At 39.1% G+C, this 25,214-nt stretch overlaps 1 protein-coding gene across 2 annotated transcripts in view; it reads right to left on the minus strand.

Annotated features, from left to right (window-relative positions):
- Window positions 1–25,214, minus strand: part of CFDP1 (craniofacial development protein 1) — a 136,964-nt gene that overhangs the window by 61,240 nt on the left and 50,510 nt on the right. Inside the window, exon 6 of one of the 2 annotated variants that reach the window (XM_063717775.1) lies at window positions 8,071–13,072. The exons of the other annotated variant lie outside the window; for it this stretch is intronic. Within the exon in view, the coding sequence (XP_063573845.1) occupies window positions 13,051–13,072 (22 nt within the window). The 3' untranslated portion in view covers window positions 8,071–13,050. Of the gene's footprint in view, window positions 1–8,070; window positions 13,073–25,214 lie in introns of those variants that run through there. 2 annotated transcript variants of the gene reach the window in all.

Below are 25,214 nucleotides of genomic sequence, written 5' to 3' on the forward strand. Positions count from 1 at the left end.
CTGCACTGTAGTCTATTAAGTGTGTAACAGCATTATGTCTAAGAAAAACAATGTACAGATCTTCATTTAAAAATATTGCTAAAAATGCTGATGATCATCTGAGCCTTCAGTGAATCAAAATCATTTTGTTGGAAGAAGGTCTAGCTTCAGTGTTGATGGCTGATGACTGATCAGGGTAGTGGTTGCTGAAGGCTGGGGTAATTGTGGCAATTTCTTAAAATAAAACAACAATGAAGTCTGTCACATTGACTCCTCTTTCATGAAAGATTTCTCTGTAGCATGCAATGCCGTTTGATAGCATTTTACCCAGAGTAAAACTTATTTCAAAACTGAAGTCAATCCTCTCAAACCCTGCTGTTGCTTTATCAACTAAATATATACTATTCTAAATCCTTTGCTGTCATTTCAACAATGTTGACAGCATCTTCACCAGGAGTAGATTCCATCTTAAGAAACCACTTTCTTTGCTCATCCATAAGAAGCAACTCCTCATCGTCAAAGTTTTATCATAAAATTGAAGCAATTCAGTCACATCTTCAGGCTCTGATATGGTTTGACTCTGTATCCCCATCTAAATTTCACCTTGAATTACAAGAATCTCCAAGTGTCAAAGGCAGGACAAGGTGGAGGTAAATGAATCATGGGGGCAGTTCCCCCATGCTGTTCTCATGATAATGAGTGAGTCTCCTGAGATCTGATGGTTTTATAAGCATCTGGCATTTCCCCTGCTTGCACTCATTCTCTCTCCTGCCACCCTGTGAAGAGATGCCTTCCACCATGACTGTAAGTTTCCTGAGGCTTCCCCAGCTATGAGGAACTGAGAGTCAATTAAATCTCTTTTCTTTACAAATTACCCACTCTCGGCTATTTCTTCATAGCAGTGTGAGAATGGACTAATACAGGCTATACTTCTCATAGTAGCTCTCTTGATATTTCCATCGTATCTGCAGTTACTTCCTCTACTGAAGTCTTGAACCCCTCAAAGTTACCCATAAGGGTTGGAATAAACTTCTACTAAACTCCTGTTCCTGTGGATATTTTGGCCTCCTCCCATGAATCACAAATGTTCTTAATGGCAGCTAGGATAGTGAATTCTTTCCAGAAGGTTTTCAATAAACTCTGTCCAGATTCATCAGATAAATCACTATCTACGGCAGCTACAGCCTTATTAAATGTATTTAAGTAATAAGACCATTGCAGTTTGCCAGGAGTGAAAATAAACGAGTAACACTTCAAAGTTGAAATTACTTCTTGATCCATGGGCTGCAGAATGGACGTTAACAGTAAACAACACAACATTAATCTTCTTGTACACATCCATCAGAGCATATGGATGACTGGGTACACTGTCAATGAGCAGTAACATTTTGAAAGGAATCTTTCTGTCTGAGCGGTATGTCTCAAAAGTGGGGTTAAAATATTCAGGAAACTATGCTGGAAACAGATGTGCTGTCATCTATGTTTTGTTGTTTCACTTAAAAAACACAGAGTAGATTATAATTCTTAAGGGCCCTAGGATTTTTAGAATGGCAAATGAGCACTGACTTCAACTTAAAGTCACCAGGTACATTAGCCCTTAGCAAGAAAGCCAGCCTATCACTCGAAGTTTTGAAGCCAAGCATTGACTTCTCCTTCCGAGCTAACTGAAGTCCTAGATGGCATCTTCTTCCAATAGAAAGCTATTTAAAAAAATAATAAGAAAGGAAAAAGAAAAGGCTGTTTCATTTACACTGACAATCTGTTGTTTAGTGTAGCCACCTTCATCAATTATCTTAGCTGGATCTTCTGAATAACTTACTGCAGCTTCCGCATCAGAACTTGCTGCTTCATCTTGCACTTCCATGTTATGGAAACAGCTGCTTTCTTTTCTTTTCTTTTTTTTTTTTTGAGACAGAGTCTTGCTCTGTTGCCCAGGCTGGAATGCTGCAATGGCGTGATCTTGACTCACTGCAACCTCCACCTCCCAGGTTTAAGCAGTTCTCCTGCCTCAGCCTCCCAAGTGCTGGGACTACAGTCGTGTGCCACCATGCCTGGCTAAGTTTTGTATTTTTAGTAGAGATGGGCTTTCGCCATGTTGGTGAGGCTGGTCTTGAACTTCTGGCCTCATGTGATCCACCCGCCTTGGCCTCCCAAAGTGCTGGGATTACAGGTGTGAGCCACCTCGACCAGCCTGGAAACAGCTTCTTTCTTTTTTAAAATTATTTATTTTTAATTTTTAATTTTTTTGAGACGAAGTCTCACCCTGTCACCCAGGATGGAGTGTAGTGGCACGATCTCAGCTCAGTGCAACCTCCACCTCCCGAGTTCAAGCGATTCTCCTGCCTCAGCCTCCTGAGTAGCTGGGACTACAGGCGTGCACCACCATGACCAGCTAATTTTTGTATTTTTAGTAGAGATGGGGTTTCACCATATTGGCCAGGCTGGTCTCGAATTCCTGACCTCAAGTGATCCACCTGCCTCGACTTCCAAAGTGCTGAGATTACAGGTGTAAGCTCCTGCAGCTGATGAAACAGCTTCTAAGGAAAAAAATCTCATGAACAACCTCTGCTAACTTCAAACTTTTCTCCTGCAGCTTCCTCTCCTCCCTCAGCCTTCGTAGAATTGAAGGGTTAAGGCCTTACTCTGGATTAGGCTTTGGCTTAAGGGAATGTTGTGTGGTTGGTTTGATCTTCTTATTCAGACCATTCAAGCTGTCTTCAGATCAGCAATAAAGCTATTTCACTTTCTTATCATTTGTGTGTTCACTGGAGTAGCACTCTTAGCTTCCTTCAAGAACTTTTCTTTTGCATTTACAACTTGGCTAACTGTTTGGTACAAGAGGCCTAGCTTTTAGCCTGTCTTGGCTTTCAACAAGCTTTTCTTACTAACCTTAAATCATTTCTAGCTTTTGATTTAAAGTGAGAGATGTGACTCTTCCTTTTACTTGAACACTTAGAGGTCACTGTAGGGTTACTAACTAGCCTAATTTCAATATTGTTTTGTCTCAGGGAATACAACATTTACCAATTAAGTTTGTTATCCTATGTGGGTGTGGCTCATGGTGCTTCAAAACAATTACAATAGTACCACCAAGGATTACTGATTGCAGACCGCCATAATAATATAATAATAATGAAAAAATTTGAGATATTATGAGAATTACCAAAATAGGACAGAGACATGAAGTGAATACAAGCTGCTGGAAAAACGGCACGGGTAGACATGCTCAACTCAAACCTTCAATGAGTAAGAAACACAGTATCTGTGAAGCACAGTAAAGCACAGTGCCATCAGATGAGGCATGCCTACATATGGGAACTCTCCATGTCATTTTAGCAGCTTTTCTGAAATAATAATCTCTTCAGATATTCAATACAACATTATTCTAAAGCTTTTTTTTATTAAAAAAAGAATGAAGCAGCAAGTTATTAAGTAAAATAAATATTTTACATAAAATGAGGTAATTTATTAAATCTTGATTCTTAACTAGGTTATCTTTCAAATATTTTTTATGAAAATGAAAGTGATCATAAAGTACTTCTGCCAAGAGTGGGAGTCTCCAGGAAGAGCACTTGTACAACCAAATTACAAGCTGAATTATCTACTTTTCCCCCATGAACAGCATTTTTACCTGAAAAATGACTGGCAGATAGACTATGGTTATTCATACTTAAGTATTTGACAGACATTTTCTCTTTTCTCAAAACTGAACAATGTCTGTCTGTCCAAGACCTGACAGTATTTGCTGGCAGTGATAAATTCTGAGCTTTAGAATTTTGGAAAACTTGTTGCTTACCACCGTGAACTAGACAGCTTCCTTGTGAAGACTTTTGATTGGCACTGATATTAATGAATGTGACTTGTTGAGAATGTCTAATGAAATTAGTCAACATTAGAAGAGCTGTATAACCCAGTAATCAGCAGTTCTGAAATGATTAATGCATGCTGTTACATCACTGTTCACATTTTGGCGTAGTATCACAAAAGGATAACCAAAATTATCAAAACAGCTAGTAAAATACTCCTTCCTTTTCCAACTACATATTTGACTGAGACTAAATTTTCTTCATATAATTCAGCCAAAACAACTGATTAAAATAGACTGAATGGAAAAGCAGCAATCTTCGATTAAGCCAGACATAAAGAAATTTACAAAATCACAATGCTATTCTAAATTTTAAAAATATACTAGTTTATTTTAATTTCTTATACTATAAATAACAACAGTTATAGCCCAGTCAATAATTTTGAAGAGCATAAAGAGGTCCTGAGAACAAAAAGTTTGAGAACTACTGAGTCAGAGTAACATGCACACGAGCCTCTTTTCCAACAGTAAAAGAAAGTCAGATTCTTATTAACAGAGAATAATTCACACCACTGGTTCCAAAACAGCAAAGCTCTGCAGAGGCTAATATGCTGTGAAGGAGATTAAGTGCTGAATTTTTAGCTAGTCTATTCAATGATGCTGTTTCCCCCTAAGACTCTTAAAGGGTGGAAAAATAAGACAAAACAACAAAACCACCCAAAACTCATGCCTTGGATTTGCCAAATCACTAAACCAATCTTTCCTGAGACTCCAATGCAGTCATGACCTGTATGCAATTGCCCTAACCATGATCACCTCCACCTTGCACTAAGTACCAGTGCCCACCTTCTATCAGATTCTATTTTCCAGGATAACAACCCTAAGCAAATTTGGAGACATATCAGGTTTTGAATTCAGAGCAAAATGATAACAGCCTCTGGCCCAACAGGGATATGCTTTACTGTCTTCTTGACCAAACCCAATTTATCTGAGTGCCAGTGTTTTATAAGTAACATCTGTAGTTTTCAGTGTTTTATTTATTGTGCTATCAAACTTCACATTTGCATTGCTAATGGCTACTCTCCAAAGAAAGCTGAAAATGATCTGCTAAGAGACAACAGCAGTGCAGTGGCACCTTCTTAGCTCACTGCAGCCTCAAACTCCTGGGCTCAAATGATCCTCCTGCCTCAGCCTTCCCAATAGCTAGGACTACAGATGCATGTTCATTTTTAAAATGTTGGTAGAGAAGGGGGTCTCATTATGTTGGGCAGCCTGTCTTGAACTTCTGGCCTCAAGCAATCCTCCCATCCTCGCCTCCCAAAAAGTGCTGGGATTACAGGCATGAGCTACTTCGCCCAGCCCAGATTTTGGTTTCTAATATTACTTTCCACTAAATGAACCAGGAACCTAGATGTGAGATGACTCCATGTGTTGGGGCAAAAAAACAATAAACACCATTCTGGTATTTTCTAGCACTGTCAGAAAGTAAGAATACTTTTCAGACTGCCAGAGTTAGTGTCAAAAGGACAAAGGAATCAGCTCAAAGACAATGCCATTAGCCAATCTATGACAATCTGAGCTTCAAAAAAAAAAATAATAATAACTATGGTTAACTGAAGGAAACCGAAACAAAACTAATTTTGTAAAAATAATTTAGCACCAGAGGGTCCAAAACGGGTTTTTGTACATGGAAAGGAATACTACCCCTCTTCTTACATCTCAATAACCCCCAATGGGAGAATAAGTTAAAGACAAAAACAGAGCATACATAACAATAACCTTCCTGTGGCTGAATAAAATCCCTTCTAGTAGAAATTGTTGAAAATCAAGATAACTGGAAATCTGCCACTAGTTTACCCCAAACCACACAGAATAAGTCTTATTAATAATTTATTTGTATTTTATCTGTTAAGATGTTTAATGTGCTTAAAAGAACAAGCTACCTTAATTTATATGTAATATTTAAGCGACGTTAATTTTCAACAGACAAATTTAACAACTGACCATTAAACAAACCATAAAAATATTACAGATAAGATGTTAAAAAGATTCACATAAGAATTCTTTTTTAAAAAGAAATAGTAAGAAACAGCAGTTGATCTTCCACACCATCTCTAGAAACATCACCCAATGTTAAGATACATTTTTGGCTATTCTGTCAAACATTCCACCCATTCACCAATTTTCTTTCCTTTTCTTTTTTTCTGAGGCAGGGTCTTACTCTGTGGCCCAGGCTGGAGTGTAGTGGCGTGATCTTGGCTTACTACAACCTCCACCTCCTGGGTTCAAGTGATTCTCCTGCCTCAGCCTCTGCAGTAGCTGGGAATACACGCATGCACCACCACATTCGGCTAATTTTTGTATTTTTTAGTAGAGATGGGGTTTTGCCATGTTGGCCAGGCTGCTCTTGATCTCCTGGCCTCAAGTGATCCACCTGCCACAGTCTCCCAAAGTGCTGTGATTATAGGCATGAGTAACCGCACCCAGGCAAGTCAGATATTGTTTAAACTTAAAGCCAGGCACGGTGGCTCACACCTGTAATCCCAGCACTCTGGGAGGCCGAGGCAGGTGGATCACTTGAAGTCAGGAGTTTAAGACCATCCTAGCCAACATAGTGAATCCCCATGTATACTAAAAATACAATAATTAGCCAAGTGTGGTGCCGCACGCCTGTAATCCCAGCTACTCAGGAGGCTAAGGCATGAGAATCGCTTGAACCTGGGAGGCGGAGGTTGCTGTGAGCTGAGATTGTGCCACTGCACTCCAGCCTGGGCAACAGAGCAAGACTCTGTCTCAAAAAGAAAAACAAAACCAAAAAAACACACACATCAACTTAGGAAGGGATAAACATGTAAAAAGCTCAAAGAATTAAAAAAAGTTTTTTACAATACACAATAGACCTGTCAAAAGGCACTTGTACCCTCCATAAATACACTGTAGAAAACAACTCTGAACACATGAACATATTCTCTCCTTGTCTGGTTTCTTTTTGAATTTCTCAACGTCTGTTTCCTCTTTGGGTCCCAGGTTTCCTTGTATTTGTTTTCAGAATTTTTTTTATTATTTTCGCTCTCTTCCTTCTCCTATTCTGCAGTATTCTGCTATGGCATGAGCTGAAAGCGTGGCCTCAGGAAAACAAGCAAAAGAGCCTATCTTGACCAATAATTCCCATACCTACAGGAAGTCATTTGTACAAAATGAAGGAACTCAGAAAAACCCAAGAATTCAATGAAGTGATTCATTCGGAGATGCTTTTGCCACAATCGCATGCTTGCTAGTTCCTAGACTGCATGATCTACACAAATTGGGTAATAAGTCAGATGGGACAGTCCTGGGTCAGTACTGTCATTTCCTTTTCCATGTCTGCCCTACAGGCTTCAAGGCCAGGCAAAAAATATCCTTCATACTAAAAATCAAGTCTCCATACAGATCAGTGGTCTTGCCTATGGCCTATGGTGTAGCATCCTACTTTGGGTAGAAAGGCGGAGCCCAGCTGCAGCTCTAGGAGGGCTGATAACAACACTGTGCTGAAAGGCAAGTGGAGTCAAGTTTAAAGTTCAGCATACTTCTCCTTTGAGGAGTCAACCTCCTGTCTTCCAGGCAAGGCATCCCTATGTTCTGGGTTTTCCTGGACAGTATCAACTTTTAATTTTACTTCTAAATGTATAATTACATTTGACTTAAAAAATACTGTCAGAATAGCTGTGCTGATTTTTGGTTTGGAAAATATGCTCACCATAGCTCAAGAAACCATGTAACATAATAATGCAGCCAATCTCGACCTACAACACAAGCTGTAAGTTAAGGCACCCTTGAGAACACAACTCTTTCCTCTTCCATTCCTTCAGCTGTTATAAAAGCAAGCCTAAGTTAAAGTTCTATTTCCTAAGAGGGAAAAGAATTGCTTTTCAATGAAACTGTAGTTCGTGGTGGCCCCTCTTACTAATGACTGCAAAGCTCCTGCCCCACAGTGTTGTTTTATACAGAACAGACACTAATTCTTTTTATAAACAATGATATTACATGGAACCAGAAGCGAGAGCAGGAGGCCTATGCATAGACCTCAATGGCTGCAGCAGAAGTTCCAGCTGAGGTTCTGTTATTACGGCAGTGGCAGATCTTACAGCAATGGAGGGTCTTGCAGCTTAAATAAAAGCAAACTGTTGGCTCTGAAATCCAGATACTTGTCTTCTGATGACCCAGTGGCATGTGAACTGAGAATACTGAAAGAATCACCACCAGGAAACATATGTAAGCATTTGGCCAACTTCATTCAGACACAAGTGTTAAGTTAGTATAATGCTCTTTATTCGGGCACTGGAGTCAGGTTTGACAAATCCAACATGGTCTTTAAAAAAAATGCTATTTTGTTTTTCTATAGAAAAATGTAACAACCAAAGAATGACAAAGAAATCTTTGAAATAGTAAAAAGACTTAATGTATGAAAGTCTAAGCACAAAAAAAAAAAAAAAAAAAAATTGCCATCCCCTCTTTTGACACTCCTAAATGGATTATTAATACTTACTGCTCATCTAGTGCACAATCTATGAGGAATGAGAACAAATGCAGGAAGCATTTTACCTTTTTTTTTTTTTTTTTCCTGAGATGGTGTCTCGCTCTGTCACCCAGGCTAGAGTGCAGTGGCGCAATCTCGGCTCACTGCAACCTCCGCCTCCTGGGTTCAAGGGATTCTCCTGCCTCAGCCTCCCGAGTAGCTGGGATTATAGGTGCCTGCCATCACACCCGGCTAATTTTTGTATTTTTAGTAGAGACAGGGTTTCACCATGTTGGCCAGGCTGGTCTCAAACTCCTGACCTCAAATGATCCACCCACTTTGGCTTCCCAAAGTGCTGCGATTACAGGTGTGAGCCACCATGGCCGGCCAAGAAGCATTTTTATCTATGCAAAAAAAGGTGTTTGGTCAAGAACTGTCTTCTGGCAACTGTCCAGAACTGCTCAGCACTGACATAGGAAATTGACAGGAGTTTCCCAAAGATCCTCATTCATTCAATAAATACTTACTAACAAACTATTATGAACCAAGTACTGAACTGAGACTAGCGAGCAAAACAGATTTGATTCATGCCCTCAGGAAGTTAATAGTCTAGTGGGGGAGAAAAGAGGTGAAACACACACACACACACACACACACACACAGCCATGCAATTACAAATTGAGGTAAGTGCTACAGAAAAGAATTAGGGGCTGTGAAGGTTCATACTAGTGGGAACCTAATTTAGATTGGAGATATGTCCTCTGAGGTACTTCTCCCCTCTAGATCTATGTGTTTAAAGTGAAATTAAGACAAACAAACAAACAAACAAACTATTACTTTAAGCACCTTTCTGCCAGAAAGAAAATAAGGGCTTTATTTAACAATTCACTTTTTTAAAAAATGGTATTAATGTACCAAGTAAAATACTCAAAAGGTATTTTAAAATAAGCCTCCATTCTACCCTTTGCTGTCTTTTAGCTACCAAATTCCCCTTTCCCCAAGACCAACACTGTTCTTAGTTGCTTGAGTATCCTTCCAGAGATACATTAAACCTGAAGTTCTCAGTGTGGTTCAGGGACCCCAGAGAGACGGGAGATTTTTTCAGAGAGCTGAAAAGGTTAAAACTATTTTCATGACAACACGAAGACATTATTTGCCTTTTTCTCTTGTATTCTGTCACAAGTGGATTTTTCCAGAGGCTACATGGTGGGTGACGGTATTATTGCTCTGACAGCTAATGGAATGTGTGAAGAAGATGCAGAGTTGGCTGTCTTCAATGAAGACAGATATTTAAAAGATTTGTAAAAATGTAAAACGATGCCACTCTTCTCACAACATTTTTTTGTATTGGAAAATATACTTATTTTTCACAAAAATACGCTACTTAGGTTAACATGTAATGAGTTTACCGCTGTTATTTGAAAATAAGTTAATGTTTTAAATTTCTCAGTTTTAATTTCTACTACTGTAAATATCAATAGGTATTAAGAGCTCTTTGGAGTCCTCAATCATTGATATGGATATAAAGAAGTCCTAAGACCAAAGAGTTTGAGAACCACTAAACATTTATAAATGTATGTCAAGTGCTAAACACTGGCCATTAACTGCATCATTCTGGTGGATTTTTTTAGTGTATTTTAAATAGATGGGTGCTGAGAAGGAAACCAAGTTACTTATTTGTGGCTATAATGTGTTGTGGATTATTTGGCTATCAACACAACACGAATTTCACCATGGTGACTGGCTAGTTGTTTTTCCATAGCATCTTAAATATTTGGTATATTAATATGTGGAGTTACTCTAAGCCCATAAACAGCTTACAGATCAGAAAGTAATTATAACTCTTATGTGATAACTGAAGTTGAATGGCAAGGTTAAATACATCTGTGTTGAGTCAAAAAATAAGCTATTATTAAATGGAATAACATAGTAATAAAGCAGCTTTTTGGGACTAACCCTCCCTCAGACAGATAACAACTATATACTCTGGCCAATACATAGAAAATTCTTGCCTATTTGAAGGCACTGGAGAGCAACCAAAGCCAGGCAGAAATTGGAGTGGATTCAACCTTTGAGAGAAGGGGACTGACTGTGTGAGATTAGTCAGTCTCTGTGGCACAGACGGACTAAAACTTAAGCAGAAAGATGCTTCTCCATGGGTTAAGGAGACAGTACTAAGTCTGGCTGTCAGAACAGCTGGAAAGTGAGGGAGGAAGCCCCAACTCAATAAGATACACAGTCAGGCATAGTAGCCTATGCTTGTAGCACTAGCTAATCAGGAGGCTAGGGTGGGAGGATCACTTGAGGCCAGCGGTTCAAGGCCATTGTGCCTCACTATACTCCAGCTTGGGCAATACAGTGAAACCCTGTCTCAAAAAACAAACAAAAAACCAAAGAAGATATACAACTCATAATTCATCAGAGAAGATATACAAATAGCCAGTAAGCGCATGAAAAGATACTCAACATCATTAGGCATTAAGGGAATGCAAATTAAATACAATGAAGTACCACTACCCATCTGCTAGATCAAAAAGGCCAACACTACCAGCTGTTCATGAGGAAGTGGACAAAGGGAACCCTCATGCACTGCTGGTAGGAATGTAAAATGGTGTGACCACTTTGGAAAACAATGAGCAATTCCTTAAAATTTCTTTGAAAATAATTTATTAGCCAGCGTATTTCACTCCTAGGTATCAATCCTAGAAAATGAAAACATGTCCACATAAAGACCTGTACGCAAAATGTTCATAGCAGTATTATTTAAAAAGCCAAAAAGTAAAAACAACCCAATGTCCATCAACTGATGAATGGGATAAGTATAATGTGGTATAGCTATAAAGTACAATATTTTTTAGCAATAAAAAGGAATGAATTATTGATATATACTACACAAGAAAACATTTGTCTTCTGGCAATTGTCCAGAACTGCTCAGCACTAACAAATGGGAAATTGATGAGTTCCCCAAAGATCCTCATTCATTCATTTTTGGATGAACTTCAAAAACACCTTATAGGGAGGCCAGGCACAGTGGCTCACACCTATAATTTCAGTACTTTGGGAGGCTGAGGCAGGCAGATCACTTGAGGTCGAGAGCTCGAGATCAGCCTGGCCAACATGGTGAAACCCTGTCTCTACTGAAAATGCAAAAATCAGCCGGGTGTGGTGGCATGCGCCTGTAATCCCAGCTACTAGGGAGGCTGAGGCAAGAGAATCGCTTGAACGTGGGAGGCGGAGGTTGCAGTGAGCCAAGATCGTGCCACTGTACTCTAACCTGGAGTGGACAGAGTGAGTGAGACTCTGTCTCAAAAACAAACAAACAAAAAAACCATTATAGGGAGATAGATACTGAAAGACTATGTAGTGAAATTTCCAGACAAGGCAAATCTACGGAGACAGAAAGCAGAGCAGTGGTTGTCTGGAGGGCTCCCATCTTCTGGGGCTGAAGATGGGAGCAGGAATTGACTGCAAATGGGCAGCAGGAAACTTTTTGGGTGATGGAAGTGTTCTAAAATGAAATTGTACATGAAAGTTACCACTTTAAAAAATTTACTACAGGCCAGGCGTGGTGGCTCACACCTGTAATCCTAGCACTTTGGGAGGCCAAGGCGGGTGGATCACGTGAGGTCAGGAGTTCAAGACCAGCCTGGCCAACATGGCAAAACCCCGTTTCTACTACAAATACAAAAATTAGCTGGGTGTGGTGGCAGGCACCTGTAATCCCAGCTACTTGGGAGGCTGAGGAAGGGGAACCACTTGAACCTGGGAGACAGAGGCTGCAGTGAGCCGAGATGGCGCCACTGCATTCCAGTCTGAGTGACAGAAGCGAGACTCCATCTCAAAAAATATTACTATAGCCTAACATTCATAGGAAGAATCTCTTGGTCTTTTCTGAGAACCTCTCAAGTGTTTTGTTACATATTAGAATAATCAGAGGAAAGAAAAGTAAGTGAATTTCAGTCTTTGTGTATTCTCCTCTAACTCAAAGGTTTCATTTAGTAGGAAAAGGATGAAAATATTCATTAAATCTATATAGGTTTTTAATAGTTTTAAGTTTCATTTATTTGTTAAGTCTGCTGTTTCCTTGATGATTTTATAATTTCCTTGTCCTAGTATGAACTAGTAAGTGAAGATCAACCTTGTTATTTAAAAAAGGGAAAAGGGAAAAACTACTAATTTTCATTGAGTCCTTCTGTGCCAGGAACTGTAGTAAGACACCTTATCTCATTTCATTCTCAAAACAGCTCTATGAAGTAGGAATTATGATCCCTATTTTACAGCTAAAAGAATTAAGTAAAACTATTATTTGCACCAGGCAAGCCTGTTCAAGTCAAAAGCATATATAATACTCTACCTATTTCTAAAAAAGGAGCCAGCAATAACCATGACAGCTTTCTCTTCCCTATACTGTAAAATATAAGAAGTCCAAAGTAATAGCTATAAGAAGGGTTTTAATCTGAAGAGTTTGACAAAGAACTAAGAATCCCCAAATAATCAAAAAGAAAAACTCATCACATCTAGTAGTAACAAAATTCGGATATATATGGTTTTCATATCTGTTCATGAATAACTCAACAATGGGCAGCAAAAACACACCCACAATTTCCGGCCGGGAGTGCTGACCAGCCTCAATAAAATGTCAGCTTGCTGCCAAAGGATCCAGATCAGTGGAATTGTCCAGTTCTCTAAGGAGACAATGCAGAGTTGCCTGCAGACTGGTTCTGAAATCGAACCAGAACTAGAACTTAAAAACAAAAAGCAGATCAAGCTCTAGGCATCAAATTTCTTCTTCCTGAAAGAATAAACAGAAAACCTAAGTGAGTTATTCTAGCTGTACCTCAATCCAGGGTTTAGTCTGGAAGCCAATCTACTTGCTCAACTGTTTGCAAAGTTCATTCAGCTCTTCCTCCCAGGTTTTGTTTCATGAAAGAAAAATAAAACCATCATCTTTTGGCAAGATGGAGTATTAACTTTTCTCCTGGTATTGCTGTCACTCACAGAGTTAAAAGAAAATGTATGCACACACAAATACATACCCTTTAAATGTCTAATTTAAATCCTAAATAACCCAGAGTACATGTGAGGGAGGGGAAAATAAAAGCCTTAGCAAGGAATATTTTAGTTCCAAAATTCTAAAGGCAAACTGCTAACTGAAAAGGGAAATTAACTTTATCAACTGTAAAAGAAAAAAATTCAACATCTTGTTTTAAAGGAGTTCCCCGGCATGGAAGCAGATCATACACTTGATTCCCGATGTAGGAACTGAAACAACTCTGGCCCAGAGATAAAAGGGTGACAATTTGCTTGACACACCTATGCTGGAGCAGCTACTCCCATCTATCTACTTTCCCTCCTTCCCCTAAAAGCTACTTAAGTCTCGGTTTATCCAGTTACATGTGCTAAGTGAAAAGAAGGTATAATTCCCAAGCCACGTTTTTGGAAATAACATGGTGACCCATTTCAACACTTACACACACAGATGTTAAATTGGCCAAAGTATATTTAAATAATCTCATCTCATTCATTCTTGCTAATGCTCACAGATTCATTCTCTTATTGGACTTTCTTCCCACAAAATGACTGGCCTTATACCAAGTTTTATAAATATTAAAAAGGTTGTTTTGTACTAAAAAAGAAAATAACTGGAGAAGAGGGAAGCTTCTCAAAAGAACTTTCACATGGTGGGTAATATAAATGTCGCTAAGATAAGATACAGAACACTGGATTCTTTTTCTCTGTGACCCCTGCCCACCCCCCATTCTACCTAAACTCACTATGTAACTAATCATGAACAAAAGACAGGCACAGTTTGAATTTCAGCTAGAGATACACACTATATTCAAAGGGTTTGCTTCCCTAAAGACTGTATTCTTTTTATTTTTATTTATTTATTTATTTTGGTATGAACGGGGTCTCCCTATGTTGCCCTGGCTGGTCTGAAACTCCTGGCTACAAGACTGTATTCTGCTCTAGATATGAAGCCATTTTGTCCTTTACAAGGGAAGCCTTGACTTCCTCTACACAATTTACTAATCCTAGTTGTAATAAGCATTTCCATTTGAGAAAAAAATTCTGGTAGGAATTGTATCATCTTTCTAAACATGAGGCAATCTTTACAAACATACTGTTTCTCAGAAAGAAAATGACAAATAACCTAAATGTCTCTATAGGGAGTTAGTTTTGAAAATTATAGAACTTGCCAGGCACGGTGGCTCACACCTGTAATCCCAGCACTTTGGGAGGCCGAGCCAGGTGGATCACCTGAGGTAAGGAGTTCGAGACCAGCCTGGCCAACATGACGAAATCCCATCTCTACTAAAAATACAAAAATCAGCCAGGCGTGGTGGTGGGTGCCTATAGTCCCAGCTACTTGGGAGGCTGAGACATGAGAATCGCTTGAACCCGGGAGGTGGAGGTTGCAATGAACCGAGATCGCGCCACTGCACTCCCGAGACTGTCTCAAAATAAAATAAAATAAAACAAATTATAGAATATTCAAAGTAGAACACTATGCTAGCCATTAACAAGAATCAGATAAATGTATAGGCAATAAGATGAAATATGTTAGTATACGTATTTTTGTATTTTCAAGCAAAAAATACAAACCAGGAAAATAGGCTTAGATTACTCCATTTATGTAAATAAAAAACACTTATATGTGAACAGAAAAGTACACATATATGTATACAGATATACATTCATATACATAGATTACTAAATGCTTAGGGAAAGGTCTAGGACAGCGCTGTCAAATAGAAATAAAATGGGCGGGGCATAGTGGCTCACGCCTGTAGTCCCAGCACTTTGGGAGGCTGAGAAGGGAGGATCACTCGATCCCCGGAGTTCGAGACCAGCCTGGGCAACATAGTGAGACCCCATCTCTTAAAAAAAAAAAAAAAAAAACAGAAATAAAATGGGAACCACATACATGGTTTAAAAACATATTTTAGCCCTATTAAATATAAAAAGAAACCAGTGAAATTATTTTTAATACATTTAACCCAATATGTCAGAAATGTTACTGTTTCAACAATGTAACTGAAATAAAAATTGACTGCTTATTTTTTCTTACTAATTCTTCAAAATTTAGTGTGTATTTATACCTATAGCACATCTCAATTCAGACTGACCACATTTCAAGTGTTCAACAGCCACATATAGCTAGTGACTACTCTACTGAACACTGGAGACCTTACAAAAACCCCACCAAATTATTAACTTTCATTTTGTCTTCTATATCTCTGTGTTGCTTGAATTTTTAGAAGAACACGCATATATTACTTCTATGTTTCTTTAAAAAAACCTAAATGTGTCCATATATGAAAATTAATTCAAGGTACATAAAAAACCTAAACATAAAAGCCAGGACCATTAAAAAAAGGCAAAATCTTCTCAACCTTATAGGCAGATTTCTTAGGACACAAAAAGCACTAACTGTAAAAGACGAACTGAAAATTAAAAACTCTGCTCATCTAAACACACCACCAAAAAAATGAATAAGCAAGACAAACACTAAGAAAAATTCATAGCATTTACATCTGACAAACTATCTATATTCAGAATATATGAAGAACTCCTATAAACCAATAACAGAATGAAACAACCCAATAAAAATGGGTAAGATTGGAAGAGTCACTTTACACATGAAAAGATGTCATTATTATTAGTTTTCAGAGCAATGCAAACTAAAATCAGAGGAAATACCATTTCACACTTACCAAAATAAAAAAGACTGACAAGGCTGGGCGCAGTGGCTCATGCCTGTAATCCCAGCACTTTGGAAGGACGAGGCGGGTGGATCACCTGAGGTCAGGAGTTCAAGACCAGCCTGACTAATATGATGAAACCCCATCTCCACAAAAAATACAAAAATTAGCCAGGTGTGGTGGCATCCATCTGTAGTCCCAGCTACTCCAAGGCTGAGACAGGAGAATCGTTTGAACCCCGGAGGTGGAGGTTGCAGTGAGCTGAGATCATGCCACTGTGCTCCAGCCTGGGCGACAGAGCAAGACTCCATCTCAAAAAAAAAAAAGACTGACAACATCACATGTGAACAAGGATACGTATGGACCAAGTAGAACCCTCATACGTCACTGGCAAAATATAAAATGGTACAACCATCTTGGGGAACTGTTTGGCAGTTTCTTATAACACTAAGACTGAGCATTGTGGCTCATGCCTATAATCCTTGCAGTTTGGGAGGCTGCAGCAGGAGGACTGCTTGAGCCTAGGAGTTTGAGACCAGCCTGCAACATGGGGAGACCCCATCTCTACAAAAAAATTAAAAATTAGCCAGGCATAGTGGTGTGCACCTGTAGTCCCAGCTACTAGGGAGGCTGAGGTGGGACGATCTCTTGAGCCATAGAGTTCGAGGCTGCAGTGAGCCGTGATTATGCCACTGCATTCCAGCCTGAATGACAGAGCAAGACCCTGTCTCAGAAGAACCAAATCAAAACCAAAACAAAAACTTTAAACATACATCTACTCCATGACCTAGCAATTCCATTCCTAGGTATTTAGGTACCCAAGATAAATAAAAACATATGTCTTCAAAAACATTTGGAAATAACCCATATGTTTATCAGCAAGATAGATGGATAAACTGTGGTATATATGAACAATTTATAAAAAGCAATGAACCACTGATATACACAGCAACATGATGAGTCTCAAATACATGTTCTTTCACTGTAGGTAAAAGAATCCAGGCACAAAAAGTTAAAAAATGTATGCTTTGATTTCCATGACATTCTGGAAAAGCAAAACTAATCTATCATGATAAAAATCAGAAGTTACCTGGGGCAAAGAGCATAGGGCAAAAGCAACTGGAAAGGGGCTTGAGGGAACTTTCTGGAGTGATGGAATCATACTATACCTTATCTTGGATAGTGGCTATGAAGTAGTAGGCAGGACAGGATTCCAGAGGCAGGGCTTGGACACCAAACCAAATTGATGACTAGCTAAAACAGGTATGGGGCAGAAGGGGCTTTCTGTAAGACACACCCACCAGTGTGCTATGTCAGTTTACCATTGCTATGACAACACCTGAGAGTTACCACCCCTTCCCACGGCAATGACCTGACGATCCAGAAGTTATTACCCTTTTCCTAGAAATTTCTGCATAAACTGCCCCTTAATCTGCATGTAATTAAAAGTAGGTATAAATATGACTGCAGAACTGCCCTGAGCTGCTACTCTCAGCACAATGCCTATGCGGTAACCCTGCTCTACGGGAGCAGTCAAGGAGCTGTTAACACTGCCGCTTCAATAAAGCTGTTTTCTTCTACCACCAGCTAGCTCTTGAATTACTTCCTGAGCAAAGCCAAGACCCTCCAGGGCTAAGCCCCAACTGGGGGCTTGGCTGCGCCCTGTATCAGTTATATGGATGTATTCAATTGTGAAAACTCATTGAATTGAACACTTAAGGCCCCAGTGATAATGAACCTACCTCCTGTCATAAAAGTCAAATGCTATGGGAACCAAAAAGCAGTACTTAATGCTGTTTGATACATGATGAATAGATGAATACGTGAAAACTGAGAAAATATTGAAGTGTGGAGTATACTTATCATTAAAATGCTCTCCATCATTCTTCTACCACTATATTGGTGTGAGTCCACACAAATCTCTTCAATTTATTGACCAATCACAATTAAGATGATATCCTTGTCTCTCTGAAATCCTGCTCTATTTATAACTCATCTCTTTCTTGAATATTTCCAATGAATGTCCATATAACAAGCCTTCCAGCTGAAGTAACAAAAGAAATAAAGAAAAGAAAAAGGTGGCAAAGAAGAAACTAAGTGTGAGAGAAGATATGAAAAAGACTTCTTGTGTTCAAGTACAATCTAGTCAATTTAGTTCCAAAGGAAGAAAAACATGAAGTCACTAAATATGCTCAAGTTGAAGGTCAGGGAAAACACTCGGAAAGGCCAACAGTTTGCTTCTCCACTTCTCCAGGTTCACTCAGTTCTACTGTGTTCTCATAGGCAGTAAAAACCATAAGAAAATCATCCAAAGCAGTCCCACCAATAGTGTAAAAGTGTTCCTATCTCTCTACATCCTCTCCAGCACCTGTTGTTTCCTGACTTTTTAATGATTGCCATTCTAACTGGTGTAAACTAGTTCAACCCTTGTGGAAGTCAGTGTGGCGATTCCTCAGGGATCTAGAACTAGAAATTCCATTTGACCCAGCCATCCCATTACTGGGTATATACCCAAAGGACTATAAATCATGCTGCTATAAAGACACATGCACACGTATGTTTATTGCAGCATTATTCACAATAGCAAAGACTTGGAACCAACCCAAATGTCCAACAATGATAGACTGGATTAAGAAAATGTGGCACATATACACCATGGAATACTATGCAGCCATAAAAAATGATGAGTTCATGTCCTTTGTAGGGACATGGATGAAATTGGAAATCATCATTCTCAGTAAACTATCGCAAGAACAAAAAACCAAACACCGCATATTCTCACTCATAGGTGGGAATTGAACAATGAGAACACATGGACACAGGAAGGGGAACATCACACTCTGGGGACTGTTGTGGGGTGGGGGGAGGGGGGAGGGATAGCATTGGGAGATATACCTAATGCTAGATGACGAGTTAGTGGGTGCAGCGCACCAGCATGGCACATGTATACATATGTAACTAATCTGCACATTGCACACATGTACCCTAAAACCTAAAGTATAATAATAATAAATAAATAAATAAATAAATAAAAATAATAATAATAAAAAAGAAAATCATCCAAAGCAACAAACGGGCAGTTGCCCCAAACTGCCTTAGCAATAAATAGAATTTCATGCTGAGTGGCAGACTGTTTAGCTCACATTCCTGTAACGTCCCCTACATCTATTCCACGCAGCAACTTTGCTAGCAGTCACCAGCCACAGCCTGAACACTGTAGTAACAGGGCACATTATATATCAAAATCCCTTAGACATTTTAACCCAGCACCTATGGTAAAAAACAACCAAGAGTTTCTTGTTATCCACAAGGCAAGCCAAAGTTAAGAGCAGGAAAGACTGAGGGAATACCATGTGCTTCCTTTCTGACTGGAAAACAAGGCTTCCAGGCAACACAGCAGGGTTTCTGTGCACTCTGACAGGGATGTGCGTTGTAAACTGCATTGCTGTGGAAACAACACTTCTACAACTAGAGGACAAGTCAACCTAAAATAAAGGAAATAGCAGGAATTGCAAAATAGGTCTTGTGGAATGAGTAAGGAACATCTCACATGTCTCTGCTTGAACTATGGCATGATTAAGTTGAAATAAAATGGCATTCCAATCATATAATAGACATTTACAGTCTGTTTCTGGGGTCAGTTACTTGCTGAACACGACCTATGAAACCAAAACCACCCTGCTTTTAAGATGAAAACTGACAAAATATACAAAACTAAAAGGATAAGAATTAAATATCCACAGATCAAAGTTTTAAAAAATGGTGATCATTAATAAAAGCTATTCATTTACTCCTTCATCAAATACTATAAATTATTTGCCACATACCAGGCTGGACACATACAAAAAAGACAAAATCTATGCTTTCAAGCTCACAGTGTAGTGATGGAGACTAAGGTGTAAAACTGACGATTAGAGAGTATGGGATAGTTACTGCTACAATAAAGGCTATCAAACAAATGCAGTTGCAAAGGGGTAGTAGTTAGAGTTTAGATGCAAGACTAAGACACTGACTGGCCGACAGAAAAGGAATTTATTTAAAAGATATTGGGGTAAATACAAAGATACTGGTCTTTCCAAGTGTCCATAGAATATACAAGACAGACCACGTCCTGGCCCATAAAATTAATATCAACAAATTTAAAAGAGTTGAAATCACAAAGAATGTGCTCGCCAGCAACATGATCAAACTAGAAAGCAACAACAGAAAGACAACAGAAAACTCTCCGAACACTTGGAACAATACACTTCTAAATAATGCATGGGTCAAAAAGAAAGTCTCAAGGGAATTAAAAAATAATGAACGGAATAAAATCATACATGTATCAAAAATTGTTGAATATAGCTAAGCAGTGTGTGAGGGAAATGTGTAGTAAGAAATACATACAGTGTAAAGAGGAAAAGTCTCAAATCAATAATCTAAGCTCCAACTTCAACAATCTAGTTAAAAAAAGAGCAATATATAGGCAAACCAAGCAGAAGCAAGGAAATAATTATAGAAGTGAATGAAATTGAAAACAAAGACAACAGGGAAAGATCAATGAAACAAAGAGCTGGTTCTTTGAACAGATCAATAAAATTGACAAACGTCTAGCAAGACTGACCAAAAAAAAAAAAAAAAGAGACAGAGAAGGCACAAATTACCAATATCAGAGGTAATGAAATGGGATATCACTACAGGTATCAAGAGGATAAGACAATATTATGCAGAACTCTACCCAAATAAATCTGACAACGTAGACTAATTCCTCAAAAAAGACAAACCACAAGACACTCAATATGAAAGAGCCCTGTAACTATTAAGGAAACAATTTGTCATTAAAAACTCCCAAAAAGGAAATCTCTAGAGTAGTGATTACCAGAGGTTAAGGAGAGGGTGAGGGCAGGAGGAAAGTGTATGTAGCTATAGAGAACATGAGGAATCTTAGCAGATATGAAAATGTTCTGTATCTTGACTATATCTGTCAATGTCAATATCCCAGTTGTAATATTATAAGATAGTACCATAGGGGGAAACTGGGTCAAAGGTACAAGGAATCTCTGCATTAGTTTATATGACTACACATGAGTATACAATCTCTCAAAATGAAAGGTTTATTTATTTATTTTTTCAAAGGTAAAGGGATCACTGGGCGTAGTGGCTCATGCCTGTAATCCAAGAACTTTGGGAGGCCGAGACGGGCGTATCACTTGAGCCCAGGAGTTTGAGACCAGCCTGGGCAACATGGTGGAACGCTGTCTCTACTAAAAATACAAAAATTAGAGAGGCGTGCAGGTACTCATTTGTAGTCCCCAGCTACTTAGGAAGCTGGGGCGGGAAAATCGCTTGAACTCAGGAGGTGGAGGTTGCAGTGAGCTGAGATTGTGCCACTGCACTCCAGCCTGGGCAACACAGCGAAATTCCATCTCAAAAAAAAGAAAGAAAAGCTACATAGGGTATCTGCACTTAAAGCCGATGAACTTCCATTTTAGGCAAGATGGATGCTTGAGATAACCTAAACATTTTCCAGATAAAGACCTAGAAATGCTAGATAAAATATACCAAAAATTATTTTAAGTGTATAGCTAAACTCATAAGAAAGAATGGGCAACCTCCGGGTATTTGGATCAAAGAAGGAACTGAAAACCACAGTAGAGCACATGAGCTGATATAGTGGTTACAGCCGGCAGGGTGGGGTGGGGGAAGACAGTTTCAATAACTTCCAGTCTGGTTTTATTTGCCACGTGATAATAAAAATGGTCTTGAGCTTACAGGCAGTAGAGAACTAGAACTAAGGCTAAAAGTGGAAAGTCTATGCATCCTCAATGAAAGGAATGAGTTAGGAAAAAAAAAATCACATAACAGCCCAAAGAACAGAGAAGAAAGTGTATCTAAGCTTTTGGGCTGTAGCGGGTAGGAAGAAAGGTCTCTCTTAAGAATCGGAACGAACCCTGGGCCTGCAACCCACATAGATTTGGGCTTCAAAATTATACTTTCAATTATAATATCTGAATGTTCCAGGCACTCCAAACCAAAGAATTAACATAAAAATTGGCCCAGGCAAGAGCATCTAGAAAAAGCAAATTCATCTCCACTTTTTAACCCCAGGTCATATAAGATCACACCACAGATAAAACCTCGCTAAAGAGTAAAAACATATTAAACATAAAAGGAAATACTGACAGTGAACTGAAGGATTTTTTTGAGAGTTAGCAATCGACAGTAGCAGTTCAATAAACTAGTACTAATAGACAACAAAGATAAAATTTTTGAGCATGTGACACTAAGCTAAATCTCTGCCAAATCACCCCAGCAGTGGCACGTAGAGTGGAGAGAGGAAGAGTGACTACAGACTTTATGTAAACTTAGGAAATGATTACAATAGTCCAAGCCTTTCAAAAGATTTTAGAAAATATTCTAATTACATGGTGACAGATGCTTCAGAACGCAAGACCCAGGGCCAGGAGCAACGGCCCGTACCTGTAATCCCAGCACTTTCAGAGGGCAACATGGGAGGAATGCCTGAAGGCAGGAGTTGGAGACCAGCCTGGGCAACAAAGTGAGACCCTGTCTCAATAAAAAATTAAAATAAAAAGTTTTTTAAAAAAGAAAGAAAGAATGTAAGACCCAGAAAAAAGGCAATGAGAGTGGAGATAAAATGAGGGAGGGGGATATGAATGAATACTTAGAGATATTTTGGAAGTAGAGTTAAAAGGACTCACTGGATTGGGCAGTTAGGGGCTAGGGGGAAAGACAAGAAAGGGAAAAACTAAAGGTGACACTGAGGTTGGGGCTCAACTACTACTGAGGAAAATAGTGGGACATTCTCCCTCTACCAACGACAAGCAGTTTTGGCCCAGCAGATGAGAACACTAGATTGGAAAGAAGCCTCAGATTTCTAGTCCAGCTTCTCTCTCTTTGGCAAGCTACTTAATTTCACAGGTTGGTTTCTTCACTTCTGTAATATGGAAGGATTTAAGGAAAATGAGTTAAATATTGGACCAGTTGTGGAGTCAAGGGGATTCAGAATAAACTGCTTGCAAGCAGCAAGAGATATGGGTCTGGAGCTCAGGAGAAAAGCAGTACTGAAAGGACAGAGCAGAGGGAGAATCATCAGTGTTGAAAAGATGGTTAAAGCTGTAGCAGTAGATGACATTATTAGATACATAAAGACAAGAGGCCCATGAATCTTAGGAAAACCCTAAACAAATATAGGAAAGGTAGCAGTAGAAAGCTCAGAGACAATTAGCCAGGCATGGTGGTGCATGCCTGTAGTCTCAGCTACACAGGAGGCTGAGGCAGGAAGATCACTTGAGCCAGAATGCAGAGGTTGTAGTGAGCTGAGATCTTGCCACTGCACTCCAGCCTGGGCAACAGGAGTGAAACCCCCGTCTCAAAAAAAGAAAAAAAAAAAAAAAAAAAAAAAAAAAAGCTCAGAGGCATACCAGTCTTACTGAGAAGGGGTATTCTGAGATAGGGTACCATAATTAGATGACATACTATATTGGGATAGAGTTGTGTTCCATTTTTCATTGCCAACTAATTTCCTGAGTGATTGATAAAATACAAGGAAAATAAAAGTCTTTGTCACAGACCTTCCCTAGTATCCCTTGAAAACACTGATCCTTTGCTTTCATTATGGTGTTAGAAGTTCTACTTCAAAAGGTTTAAAAAATATATTCTATAAAGACAGATAGGTACTTCATAATCTAAGCCTTTACACAGCTGAAATTCTGCCTGGCTTAGGCTTGCAGGATACTGTGAAACACACATCTGACCCAAGTTAGCCCAACAGGAAAGCTGGTTTCACCACCTCAAGACAGAGAAATTGAGGTTTGACTGGTCTAACACAGGCTAAATCAGCGTGCCCTTTTGAAATGGTATCAAAAACTTGGATTTAGTTAACCCCACAGCGCAACACAGAAACATGGCTGAAAAGCAGACGTGATGCTTGTGGTTACTGTTCTAAAGGAAACTTTTCCTCCAAGTTTTGCTTTGAAGCAAGTAACGCTATACAAGAGACCAAGATCAAGAGCGTTTTGTACATGATATTCCTTGGATCTTCCTAATTCTCACTTCTGGCCAAACAAGTCATGTCATGCCCTATTTGACTGTGGGGGAAAACTCTTCTTTTGTTTCCACTTCCTACAGGCACATCATCTCACAAGCAGCTAGGACTACAAGATCTCAGTTTAAAGCAGAAGCCAAAGGAAAGCATGAGTTTTTCCTACACATTCTCAAATTAGCAACTACTGAAATTGTACTACATTTCAAATTCAAGGAAATGCTAATAATCAAAAGGTTATGTTTTATGGTCTTAAGCATCCAGAATTACTAGGTCTAAAGATGAATGTTTGATTAGAATCTTCCATATCCTCAATGATGGGAAAATATTAGCCTAGCTTTAAATTATTTCAGCTTAAATTTATCATAGGTTCGCTTGGGTAACAGGGTTGTGGCAGAATCCAAAATTCAAGTAACTGAGTATAGTTAAGTGCTGGACTTCAGGCCAGCCTGATTTTCAATCCTTGACCAAAATAATTAGAACACAGCTGCTCAGCCTCTCCCAAAAGAAAAATTCCTCAATCCAAATTAAAGTATTTATCTAATATGAATCTTTCTGTACAATCAGAACCATTCAGGAAACGGCAGCAAGTTGCCTTTATAAGAACTTTAATCAGAACATAAAAATCACTTAGTGCTATGATTAGGATGAATGACATTCTTCCCTGATGTTAAAAAACATTTTGAAATAGTACCTTCCAACACAAAGAACCTAAGAGTGAAGCAGCACACAGCATTTGCAAAGGATCAATAAGAAACAGCCCCAGCCAGGCGCTGTGGCTCACGCCTGTAATCCCAGCACTTTGGGAGGCCGAGGTGGGCGGATCATGAGGTCAAGTGATCGAGACCATCCTTGCCAACATGGTGAAACCCTGTCTCTACTAAAAATACAAAAATTAGCCGGGCATGGTGGTGGGCGCCTGTAGTCCCAGCTACTAGGGAGGCTGAGGCAGGAGAATTGCTTGGACCTGGGAGGTGGAGGCTGCAGTGGGCCGAGATCATGCCACTGCACTCTAGCCTGGCAAAAGAGCGAGACTCTGTCTAAAAAAAAAAAAAAACAAAGATACAGCCCCAAATTTGGCTCACAATTTATCTCAGTGTTTATAAAATTTAGATTTTTTTACCTGATCTCTTAAATGACTGAAGATTAATTAACTTTGATAATTTGATACAATATGGAAACTA

This window comes from Pongo abelii, chromosome 18 (assembly GCF_028885655.2).
Source record: "Pongo abelii isolate AG06213 chromosome 18, NHGRI_mPonAbe1-v2.0_pri, whole genome shotgun sequence".
Lineage (NCBI taxonomy): Eukaryota > Metazoa > Chordata > Mammalia > Primates > Hominidae > Pongo > Pongo abelii.